Source organism: Xenopus laevis, chromosome 3L, assembly GCF_017654675.1.
Source record: "Xenopus laevis strain J_2021 chromosome 3L, Xenopus_laevis_v10.1, whole genome shotgun sequence".
NCBI lineage: Eukaryota > Metazoa > Chordata > Amphibia > Anura > Pipidae > Xenopus > Xenopus laevis.
In genome coordinates this window covers 39,872,271-39,885,780 of record NC_054375.1, presented here as the reverse complement: position 1 = coordinate 39,885,780, position 13,510 = coordinate 39,872,271, and the positions used below count along the sequence as shown (strand labels likewise).

Below are 13,510 nucleotides of genomic sequence, written 5' to 3'. Positions count from 1 at the left end.
TTCCTACAGTATATTCCTACTATATTTTTTTTTCTATAAATCACAAGGTAAAATGAATGCACACAACTTACAGGTCTGAAGTGTATTCCGGCAAATAACTGGGTATTCGGGAAATCTTTTGATTTGAACAGTCAACAACTGTTCCTTCGCAGCGACACTTTTCTGGGCAAACAAGATCCATAAAGCAATCCCCACTAAACTTGCTTCTGTAATCTTCTGAGCCTGTTGGAAATATTAAGTTATTTTAAATAAAGCTAGTGAAATGTTAAAAAAGTAAAGCATAGCAAAATTAAAAACTGCTCTAGGAAAACATACTTCAGTGCTCTCTCTCTCTCTCTCTCTCTCTCTACAGGGTAACTTTCTGCACTGTTCTGTCAACGATTAAATTCTTCGAAACTGAACAATTCGAAGGATTTTAATCCATCGATCGAACGCTTTTCCTTCGATCAGAAGGGGAAGGTCCCCATAGGCTAACATTGGTGCTCGGTAGGTTTTAGCAGGCGAAGTAGGTGGTCGAAGTTTTTTTTAAAGAGACAGTACTTCGACTATCGAATGGTCGAATAGTCGAACGATTTTTAATTTGAATCGTTCGATTCGAAGTCGTAGTCGAAGGTCGAAGTAGCCAATTCGATGGTCGAAGTAGCCAAAAAAAACCTTCGAAATTCTAAGTATTTTTCATTCTAATCCTTCACTCAAGCTAAGTAAATGTGCCCCTAAATGTCAATATTTAGAAATTATTAACATGTCCTGTACTGCACACATTTATGGGCAGATCTACTAAAATTATAACTGGGGAATCCTTCCAGAAATTCTGTTTAGTGGTGAACTCTAAAAACAAACTTTCTAAAGACAAACTTTTTGAAGTTCAGACTCTTATGCCATGTATCATATTATCCTGTACCTGTGATTGTGCTGTATTGTATATTTTTGAGTGAGATGAACACTTTCTTAAAAAAAAAAAAATGTTCTGTACGGGGCTATGCTGAAATCTCTTAAACCCAACATTACGTATATTTAGGTAAAACAGCAGAAGAGATTAAAAAAAAAAAACCTTTACAAGATGCTTTATTCCCCCAAGCTACATCTTGCAATATACATGAATAAGGCATGGTGGATTCCAAAACTATGGATTATGGAGAACAGCACAGCAAAGCAGCATGGAGTACAGACAGTTTATCAAAATAATAAACAACAAGGAAACCAATAATTATCTGATTTTGTCTTAATCATGTGCTTTAAGTAAAACCTGAAAATATCCCCAAATTACTATCAGATGACTTGAACTGGTGCTAAATTTCACATCTAATCACTTGAGACAAACAAATTAATCAGTTTCTACAGCAAAATCCCAGGTAATTTATTAAAACGTTGCCTCAAGCTACTGAGATTTCTAGCAGCATATTAACGATTTCCTAAAACTAAGCAGAGATTACAATGATAAACATTCTTTAAACCTCAAGTGGTTGCAAAGCTTCTTTCTTTTTACCAAGTTTTCTGAATTTACAAGACATTATATTGGTTTCCTTGATTCTATTCTATTCAACCTATTTCTTAGCAGATGGAATTCTAAGTTTCACTCCAAAAAAATTCCCATTTTCATGAACTAACCTTTAGAGGTGGGTTTAGAGGTTTTTGAAACCATGACTAAACTCACAAACTTTTAAATTACGAATGTCATGACATTTATTAAAAGAACCCAATAAAAAAGTACAAATGGTGGTAAAAAAATACAAATAACTCGAAAACCTTGAAAAATTTTATTTTATTTTTTTTTGGGACAATTCCTAGATAAAAAAAAATTCTGAAAACATCTAAAAGTCTAAATTGATTTAAAATGGTCCAATAGGATCAGCGCAGTACCCACTTACTTCTATAGGACCTCGACAACACTTACCTTTCGAAGTTTTCTATTACTGATTTCTATACTTAAGACATTTTGAATTTTTAAAGCTTTTTTTTAAAAAAAAATAGAAAAACCACAAATGTATAGAGATTTGTGTAAAAAACGAAATTCGTTAGTAAATGTGCACCTTAGAGGCCCATTGATTTAAGGTCACATTTTAGGGGTTTTAGAGCTTTTTGAACCAACGATTAAACTCCACTTCTCTAAAATCATGAATGCCATGAAAGTTAACAAAAGATCCAAATATAAAAAGTATGAACAGAAAAAAAGTGCAGAAAAAAAGTGGAAAAAATGCATGGCTAAAAAAAAGTCCATTGGGATCTGTGCAGATCCCATTGATTTCTATGGGACCTCGAGCGCTGTTACTGGGAGAAGTAACGTATTAGAGTTTTCCGTGATTTTTACACAATATATCTAAAATGTTTAGAGTTTTAGAGAAATTTTTAAAGAAAAAAAAATCATAAAAAAAAAAAAAAAGGAAATCCGAATTTTAGTAATTAGGCCCCATAGATTTAAGATTACCCACTTGGTTTTAAAGCACAGCCAGGGCAATTTCTGATCAGGTCCCATTTATAAACTAGTTTCACCCTTACTATGGCTAATCAGTGCAGTGCTTGGTTTTCTTATCAGCATATACAGAGCCAGGAATTTGTTCTTTTTGCAAAACAAAATAGGTGTGAACAAGTAGGTGTGATACCTACCAGGAAGGCATTTTTCCTGTTTTTTAGAATATGCAAAATCAAGAAACAAACTGTATGAAAACACAGCAATAAGCATTTTTCAATGCTATTGCATGTGATTATATATATTATATAATGTGATTGCATAAGCAGGGTCGGGGAGGTTACAATGTAGGTTTGTGAATGGGCATTAGTGAGTCTTTTACTGCCCACCCACAAGGTTAAAATAGTGTGGGTAATACATTTCTTTCACTAGTGCTGTGTGCCATTGCCCTTAGGAGAGATATATTTTCTGGGGAAAAACATTTGTACATAATGACCATAACTTGTTACCCTGTGGTTCCGTTCTCAAAGAAAGACTCACATTTACTAAATAGGTTGGGATCTGAACTTTTTTATACAGTGGTAATCATCGCAATGAAATATATAACATTTATAGATAAATAGTGGTATTTCAGACAAAATATTCCATGTGTAGTACCACAAGCTTAAAAAAACTAAATGGCAGCCATGAGCCCATATTTTGGCTGGTTCATGTAAGGGACACTAAATAAACCATGTGGCGTCATTTAAGAAAGTCTATCAGAGAATGCTGAATGATGCACATCAGCTGAAGGGTCAAGTGCTGGGTGCTTACTTCATTGTTGTAAATTTTGGGGTTTCAGAATATATTCTGTGGCATGACATACCTAACTAAAGTTCTTCTATAATCTTTTCCATGATCTGATACTGACTTTGCATGGAAGTTGTCTTCTGCATCATATATTGGAGAAATCTCATATATGGTATTAATAACATAAGAAAAACCCTCTCATGTTCAAACCAAAGACAAACAAATGACAACTTCTCATGGTAGTGATTATGTGTTCTAGAAATGAAACACATATTGGGCATTGAAGTAATGAACCAGTTGGCTATGACCTTTATTTCAGCAGGTATACACCAATGGCAGCAGTGATGTTGAGGAGTACTTTTCCTCATCATTACTATTCATGTTTTCATGTTATAATCTATTTTTTGCAGTGTCGGGATTGTCGTCTTTGTGCAAAGCTCTATAAGGGAGTAACTCAAAAGCCACCAGCCAAGTAAGTATGTCCTATAAGATTATACTTCACAAGACTGTGAAAATCAATGGTGCATGCCAAGATACAATTTACAATTCAAACACGAGCCTTATAACAAGTTAGACAGGTGGCTGGTCAATTAATCTATTCCCATCAGGGAAACAAATATGAGATTCAGCCATCCGCTTTTAGGGCAGGTTAAGTGTGTATGTCCATCAGCCTGTGCAATATGATGCTATATTATTTCCCTTATCATAACAAAAGTCGGAAAATATACTAAAACGAGTGAGTATGCGTTATTTAGACTAATTTCTGTATTTTAGACTTCTGCTAAACCGTAATAATCTTCATGCATCATTTCAAACAAATCCAATGGCCCTCCATATAAAACATTGTTTAACAACTGTCACCAAGGGGCTGATTTATCAAGGGTCGAAGTGAATTCGAGGGATTTTTCGAAGTAAAAAAAATTTGAAATTCAAAGTAATTTTTTGGATACTTCGACCATCGAATAGGATACTAGGACTTCGAATTTACTTTGAATTCGATTCAAAGTAAAATAGTTCGAATATTCGACCATTCAATAATCGAAGTACTGTCTCTATAAAAAAACCTTAGACTTCAATACTTCGCCAAATTAAACCTGCCGAAGTGCCTATGGGGACCTTCTACAGCATTTTTCTAAGTTTTTTGAAGTCTAAGTAAAATCGTTCGAATGGTTTGATTCAAAGGATTTAATTGTTCGATCGAACGATTTTACTTTGACCGCAGAATACCCAAATTCGATGAAAAAGTTTGAATTCGATATTCGAATTTCAAAGTATTTTTTTACTTCGAAATTCAACCCTTGATAAATCTGCCCCCAAATGTTGATACAGCAGTATTTAATATTTCCACCACTAACCTTATAATTATATACCTCTAGTTATGAATCACTATTATGTGTACAATATTTAATCACACTTAAGGTGTCCTATAAATTGTGGAAGCTTCTCATACAACATGTCTGTATTTTCATAAAAACTGAGAATTCAGGATTTTATATTGCCCCTAGGAACTGTGTTAAATGGTATTGTGATGGCCCCTAATAACTCTGGCACTGATAACACTAAATAAAGATATAATCCAGTCCCTACTTATTAGTTTCACTTAGGCAAATGGTTTCATCTTGGAATATAATCTTAAATAGTCTGCAGTGTTTTACCCAGAAGTTAATATTGTCAGTAAAATGTATTAATCATTAATAAACTGGCCCCTTAAAGCCACATGGGTTTAATAACCAGTGTGGTTCAGGCATTAATGCTCTGCTCTGGGAGAAAAGAGTGTAACTAGAGCCAGTGGAATACTGGGCCCCACAGAAAATTAAACTGAGGGCCCAAAAATATTGATAAATTGGCCTATTCTACCAAAATATATTAAAATTGCTAATTAATGATGGTCTCACCAGGCCCCCTACACTCCTGGACCACCCTGCAACCGCACGGTCTTCCTCTGTAACTACGCCCCTGACTGGAGTTGTGATGTAGAACTCACTTACACTGCATGTAAAAGTATGTTTTGGACAAGGATTGTTTGTTGGACAGTTGCCTCTTAGTCCAAGGAAAATTATTCTGGTAGCAAGTCATTTACTCTGGTAGCACGGACTAAATTTCATTAAAACTGAAATCTGCAATGTACATCGTCTCCCAAAGGCACCACTTCTATCAGGATATTGAACACTCCTACCTAACTTTAAGGACTGTGTTTTTCATTCCCTTGTTCACTTCAAATGTTAATTAACTTAACTGTCTGATTTCAATCTCTTTTGTAGCTTATCTATTATTTGAAATAACACAGATCATTTCAGAGAGCAGAGTGTGCTCAAGAGGACACCACTCGACTATATAATGTCAAGAGGTGAATTAAAATATGCCACAATTCATCAGGAAATAGATGCATTAAACCTTTCACTTGATTTGATGAAAAGGATGCTAGAAATGTTCATCCAGCAGCAGCAGCAGATACCTGAAGATCTATGTTCAAAGAATGTATATTTCAAAGTGAAACAAAAAGGAAATCCTTAAATTTGATATTATGGGGGCAAAACCTAGGTTTCCAAACTCTGTAGCTTGCCATCTTGGCCATGCAAAAAAAATGATGGGTGCTTCCACATCTACATCATAGTGATATGGGGGACCTTAAAATCCACAATTATAACTTATTTATTATTAAAAAAGCACGATTTAATCGGATCAGGGACAAACTCGATCAAATCGAGAGTAAATTAGAAACGTATGACTTTTTCAGATTTTTTTCCCCAAATTTTAAAAAGTCCAAATTTTTCAGATTTTGCAAGAAAAGTCTGAAATAATCCAGCAAAGATCACAGAAATAGGACAGGGACCTCTCCATTGATTTATATACAACCTTGGCAAGTCTAAGATGGGGGATGTTTGGATTCAGACTTTTCCCATCCTCAGGGTATAATAAGGGAGTTATCAGATTCCGAATGCCAAAAACGCCAAATTTTTTTTTAGTTTTTTTACTATAAAATCTGAATATTTAGTGGAAAAAAAAACAATTTTTTTTGGAATTTATTAAATCCTGAGGGTGTTAAAAGTCAAAATAAAAAAGTACTCCAACTCAGACCTGCTGAGTTCATGTAGAATTCAATGGGAGAATGTCTGAAGATATCCTGATTTGTGCTGGCTTTTGTGCAATAACCCGAAGATTTCAAATTTTTCCTGATTTTATCCAATTTTTCCCCACAATGGATTGATAAATAAGGGGGAAAAATCCGTGCAGATTTTGTCAGACTTTTACTGAAAATTATCAGAAATTTTTGGATTTAGTTAAATAATCCCCTAAATCTCAAAATAATTTAGTTTTTTTTCCACTAAAATTGTGGATTTTATAGAGAAAAAAAAACAAGATTTTTTCGTGTTTTTTGCATTCAGACTTTAATAAATAACCCCTTCCTCTTTAGTCCATGACTGACCTCTCACTGAAGCAAACCCCTCTTCTTCCACATACTGTTTGTCTCCCAGTATGTAATATACCAGATCTTAGTGTTAACAGTAAGGGGCCCATTCACTAAGCTCGAGTGAAGGATTCGAATGAAAAATACTTCGAATTTCGAAGTATTTTTTGGGTACTTCGACCATCGAATGGGCTACTTCGACCTTCGACTACGACCTTCGACTTCGATTCGAACGAAAAATCGTTCGACCATTCGATAGTCGAAGTACTTTCCCTTTAAAAAAAACTTCGACCCCCTACTTCGGCAGATAAAACCTACCGAAGTCAATGTTAGCCTATGGGGAAGGTCCCCATAGGTTTGCTAACCTTTTTTTGATCGAAGGATTTTCCTTCGATCGTTGGATTAAAATCCTTCGAATCGTTCGATTCGAAGGATTTAATCGTTCGATCGAACGAAAAATCCTTCGATCGATCGAACGAACGTTTAGCGCTAAATCCTTCGACTTCGATATTCGAAGTCGAAGGATTTCAATTCGAGGGGCGAATTTCGAAGTATTTTTAACTTCGAAATTCGACCCTTAATGAATCTGCCCCTTAGTCTCCAGCTTCTGGGGTGCATGATGAATTACAAATGAGTGCAGCTTTGTACATTCTGACCCACACCATAAATACTGTGAATCATTAATACTGTGAATTATGAAAAGTTGCTGAAAAACAAATGACTCTAGACTGAATGAGAAATAGAATGTGTCTACTAAAAGGGATTAACGAATACAATGCAGTAAAACAAGGGTTTTTGCTTCAAAGAAAGCTCTATACGCCATGTACTAAATATATATAACTTCTATGTTAATTCAAATTTTAATTTTAGACTACTGGTCCTTTAAGATTTGTCAATTTATTTCCCTGCCTAAAGTGTTTGTTGTTACAGGAAAAGAGGAAAAAAAATAATGATAGATTGTAAAGCAAATCAGTTTTACTTTCTTGTGCTCAGCTTTTTATTTAGCCTTAAACAAACTGAACAACAACCCAAATCAGCAGTGGATTCTATAAGAAAGTACATTTTATTTTATTAGACAAAACTTACTTTTGTGGATATATTGCATGCGGTTTATCAAATTAAGACTTTGAAGCTAGGGCAGTATCTTTGCAGTACTTATGCAAGATTTAAAAAGCAAATAAACACAGGAATAAAAATAATAATAGCTTTCCTTCTGTTTGCTTAAAAAAACCTTTTAACCTTAAAATATTGCTAAGGAATAAAAAAATTATTTAATTATCTTGAAAAGGTTTATATTGTTATTTAGCAGTTATTTGGCAGCTCCCCTACTAGTCAATAAATTTCTTCCCTAATGCTTGTAAGCATGTATATTTTTTATTTCTAGAAGCACGCACCAAATTCATTAATTATGTATTCAGCCAAATGGGAAACCCTGCACAAAAATACTGCAAAATACCAAATAGAATAATATGCTTATCTGACAAAATAATTGAACAAAAAATGTCAGATGCAGAGCTGTAACGTCATAAATTTGGATTCTGTTCAGCTGAACACAAATTCACCAAAATGCGAAGCGCCTAACGCTAGTGCAAATTCGAGTGACCTCATTTTGTTACTTCGCCGATTTACTAACGGGTGCTGGCGTAAATTCGCTAGCGAAGTGGACCTACTGTAGCGCTACTTCGCACCCTTACGCTAGGCGAAGTTGTGCTATGGCGAAGGGATGTAAATACGCTAATTCACTAACTTGCGCGTTTTATTTTTTCCACGTTCCAAAAAACGCTGGCGTCTTTTCCTTTTTTAAGGGTGATAGGCTTAAAAAGATCGTACATTTTTTGGGGGTACCCTCCTTCCCCCCTACATTTCCTAATATATGGCACCTAAACTATACTGTGGGCACATGTGTAGGGCAATATAACAACTTTATTTTATTTTATGAAGCTTTCCCAGGCTTGTGTAGTGTAATGTATTTGCTGCTACATATACGTCCATTGTACTTTAACTTGGCGCCGTATGCAAATTAGGCATTGCTAGCGTAACTTCGCTTTCCTTGACGAATTAACGCTAGCGCAACTTCGCTACCGTTCGCCTCCCTGAGCGCAACTTCGGATTTTAGTGAATTAGCGGTGCCCTGGCGAAACTTCGCCTGGCGAAGCAGGTTAGTGAATTTGCCCCACAGGATTTGACTGATGGCGGAATTTGACTTAAATCTGCATTTGATGCACCCCTAATTGGCACTATCTGTATACTTAGTGCTACACATTCAAATACATTAATAGTAAACCCAGGGAACAATACAATTATATAATTTTAATACTATAAACTTCTCTTCACTCAGGGGCCTTTTTAAAAATATAGTTTTTTATTGCCTGAAATAATTTTTTCTCTCACTTATCACTTCTTCATTGCCAATACAAAATGAGTTATTTCCATGACATTTTACCTCCAAGAAAAAACATGTTTTTTAACCTCCAAGAAAAAAGATATTTTTAAAAATATTAGAATATACTGTAATTGCTTTATCTTGTTACTCAAAGACTATACAGAACCCGGAACATGTAGACAAACAATACATTTGTTAATTGAAGGCCTTACGCAGCTCTTTGGAGATAAAAACTTACATGGCCTTGATATCACAGTCATTAGCTCACATTTCAGCTAAAATTGGGCTAATGCATAATTTATCACTTCTTCCATTACATCACTTCATATTTGAGAGCCACTAAAGCATAGCAGAACAATCAATATCTTGAGAAAACTAATAAGTGAAGTATGTTTTTTTAATTAACCTCATGTTTATCAATCTATACAGAGAATATACCTCTGGTTCTTGAAGATATTTTGAAATACAATAAAGCTTGTCATTTAGACAAGAACGTTTGGGAGCATCAGGGAGAGTAGGCCACAAGGTGGTCCTCTTCTTACCATCTTCCTTTGGCAGTGCCTTTTGACTCTGAGCTCTGCTTCTTGGGGCATTACCTGGGGCACAAGTGCTTGTTACATGAGCACTAAGGGACTCTTACTCCTTAGCACTCTAGAAACATAAATTAACCCTAATGTTTGGGTGAATCCTGGACCATTTATAGCTTCCTATTCGCTATAAGTGGACCAAATCAGCAAAACAATTGTACCGTTACTCTATCTAAAGTGAAAAGGATTCTAGACTTTTTCAAGAATCCTGTTATATTATTGAATGAATATTTCATGTAAGTAACTTGTTTCCAAGCAATTAAAACAAGTTACTGTGCGTTTAGTTGTCTATATCGGTCAAAGGAAAATGTGCAATCGGAACGTTTCTACTGAAAGGCTCCACAATTATAAAAACATGGACAACATTTATGACACATAATATAAACCAGCACAATAAAATTGTGGATTCAAGTTTCTTCCAAGTGCCTGTTTTGATGTTTTGAAGTATACTTATTACTTCTTAATGATACATAAGCTTAATGTGTATTTTGCTGCTTTTATAAACACTTTTCTTTCAACGCTGTTAAAGAAATTTGATTTATGCACAAAGAGGTACCTGGAAAAAAAAAGATTGTTTTTATTTGTTAAAAAAAAACAAAAAAACATCTCTCACCTTCTGACGCTTCTTAAAGTAGGAGAATCCCAGCATGCCATGCGGCAGAAAAGTATGTGGCCTTCCATGGTGCTTGACAGAACCATGTTCAATATGTATTGTTCTACCACATGGTTAGATCAAGCACAAAGGAAAACCCCATTAAGAGTCATAGCCAGTGTTAAGCAGCACCAAAGAAAGAAAAGCATCGAGAAAAGAAGCATGGAGAAGCTTAAGCTCAGTTACTGACCACTTCAACCATGCTGAAATAGCCAGGGCAGGTCATATATTTTTAACTTGAGTTTTCCAGCACTCATTTTGTTCTAGAACTTGTTAGTTTAGCTCAGACTGTGTGAAAAAGCAGGAAACATATAACAGAGAGAGGTTTGATGTGTAGAATTGCTCAAACCAGAACCATAACGTTATGTTGTTTACAAAGCTGAACATGGTCAAGAACATGTGGCTGTAGTCAAGAAATTTCAAGTTAAGAATCGATATTTACAGTGTGTTAAAGGAACAGTAACACCAAAAAATGTAAGTGTTTTAAAGTAATGAAAATATCATGTACTGTTGCCCTGCACAGGTAAAACTGATCTGTTTTCTTCAGAAACACTACTATAGTTCATATAAACAATCTGCTGTGGAGCAATGGCGGAAATTGAAAAACGGCTATATGGCACAGGATAACTAATGGATAACAGATAACACTATTAGACAGACAGAGCTTATCTGCTATTCTCCTTTGAATTGCTGCACCCATTCTTATTTATATAAACAATAGTAATGTTTCTTAAGCAAACACAGCAGTTTTACCAGTGCAGGGCAGCACTGCGTTATATTTTTATTACTTTATAACACTTTTTTTTTTTGACGTTACTGTTCCTTTAATTTACTTCTATTTACAGAATATTTTAAGGGATTAATTATCCATGGGGCTCTGATAGTGGTGCTCCAAGTCACCAAGGGACTATATGATGTGACAATTGTCTGACTTGTTCTCCACTGCTTCACCACATGTGTTCCAGAGGCCACGCCAGAGACACAGCGCTTAAAATATTTGACAGTAACCATGGTGAAAATTTACATTTAACTACCACCATACTTCATTTAATTGAAACCAAAATGCTGATGTCAGAAATAAGTACCTGTGAGTACAGTCAGATTAGACCTTCTTATTGATCAAAGGAAATCAAGAGCTTATTGTATTAATTATATCGAGAAACAAAAATTCTGCCCCAGCCAAGACCTGGCAATCTGTTCCTAATCCTTTATTGTATGAAAAAAAAAAGGGAGAGAGTAAAGCTCATCCATACTACCTCTTACATCATTAGTACCCTTTACATATCTATAAACTACATATAGCCTTGTTTCCATTATTTAAATGCAGGAGACATATGTTACTCTGTGCACAGAAGATTTGCTCTATGCCTGCTTGCATTTATATACAGGTATGGGATCTATTATCCAGAATGCCTGGGACCTGGGAAAAATGGTCTTTCAATTTTTTGGATCAATGTACGTAAAGTCTGCTAAAAACATTTAAACATTAAATAAGCCCGATTGTTTTGCCTCCAATAAGGATTTATTATATCTTACTTTGGATTAAGTACAAGGTATTCTTTTGTTGCTAGGATTAAGGATTAATTAATTAAAATGGAGTCTATGGGAGATGGCCTTTCTGTAATTCTGATCTTTCTTGAATAAGGGACACTATACCCGTATAAGGAAAATACCTATTACTTAGCTTGGCAGAAATATACATCTGGAAATGTTATTAAAATAATACATAACAATAGAAGTAATATACAGATTTTGGTCATAATGATGTAATTTATGCAGGACATTCTGATACGTCTCCCATTCTGATTAGACCCGTTAGCAGGGTTCCAATGGCATTTCACTTAAAGGGCATGTAAAGTGTAAAGGCAAAAAAATAAAATCCCATTTTTGCTTTCTTTAATAACAAAGAAACCTATCTCCAAGATACTTAATTAAAAAATGTGTACCGTTTTTATAAGAAACCTGACTGTATGCAGTGAAATTCTCCCTTCATTTACTGCTGTGGATAGGAATTGTCAGACGGCCCCTTACTGCTCTGCAGGGAAACTATCTTGAACAGCAGGGGGATCCCCCGCCTCACTTCCCAGCCATGCACAACTCAAGCAGCTCTGTTTGTCTCCCTGTAGAGCAGTCGGCGACTGCATAGAGATTTGTATTTTGCCTTTACATCCCCTTTACTGTTTCCAACTCCAGCTGCAGGGACAAAGATCATGGAGCCAGATTTAACTGGGATTCTATTTGAAGGATTATTTTGCTGCAGCCACTGATTCTGCAGAGTTGTATTAAACAATACAAAAACAGTAAAATCCACATTAGATTACATGACCCAGTGCAGTCTGCATATTCCGATTATTAATCAGTCTTGCTGCATCAGCTTCTGGCAGATTTTATTTGACTTGTGCTGTTTTGATAATTTATAACGATCCCTTAGCAGCCCAGACCACACTGAGCATGTGCACAGTCTTGCAAAGATGTTTAACAATTTACAAGATGGTGACCCCCCTGTGACCAAGTTTGAAAGCATAAATCTTGTGCTTGTGGTGCAGTAAATTCAGGTTTATGTTTAGTATACAAAATCCAGCATTTCTAGCCTTATTCTATTTTAGACTTTACTTTACTTTAAAGGAGAATTGCTGACATTATTAATAAAACATTCCAGTAGCAGCCCAACAAACTCATGCTTTGAGCCATTGACAGACGTCACTTTGCTGTAATTGTATGATTCCAGCATTTTGTAATACAGATGTTGGGTTGAGGAAGTATTACGTACACTACAGCATAATTGTCTCAAAATGTATCATAGAAAATAATGAATGGTATTGGTGAAAATAAATAATCACTTTGATCTGGTTAGATAGTGTCCATTACCATTCCATTACATGTCCATGCATTTGTACATGCAAAATACAGCCTGAAGATTTGAGTTAAGTATTTGCCCAGTATTTAGATTTACAGCGACAATGCACACAGTTTTTAGAAACCTTGTTTTTCTGCACAGGTTGCAAAACATACATCTGCCAAGCAACAGTATTGAGCCACACTAAACATATGTATTCCATTTGACTTGACAGATCTCTAATGTATAAACCATTGTGAATTTAGAATGAGCAGTGCCAACACAATTACACGAAGATGTCAGAAAAGTTTCCCTGTCTCATTAGTTATAACAATTCTCCTACTAAAACAAAATGCTATTATGTCATAAAAAAAATGTGACAGGAATAAGCATAGTTGATATAAACCCTTTGCCAAGGATGACAAATACTGTTTCCATCCAAAAAGC

General features: G+C 35.2%; 1 protein-coding gene across 1 annotated transcript in view; it reads right to left on the bottom strand.

The window, feature by feature from the left end:
- The window catches only part of LOC108710233 (slit homolog 3 protein), a 406,008-nt gene that overhangs the window by 70,834 nt on the left and 321,664 nt on the right, over positions 1–13,510 (bottom strand). The window contains exon 15 of the mRNA XM_041586150.1: positions 72–222. Coding sequence (XP_041442084.1) covers positions 72–222 — 151 coding nt within the window. The remainder of the gene's footprint in view (positions 1–71; positions 223–13,510) is intronic.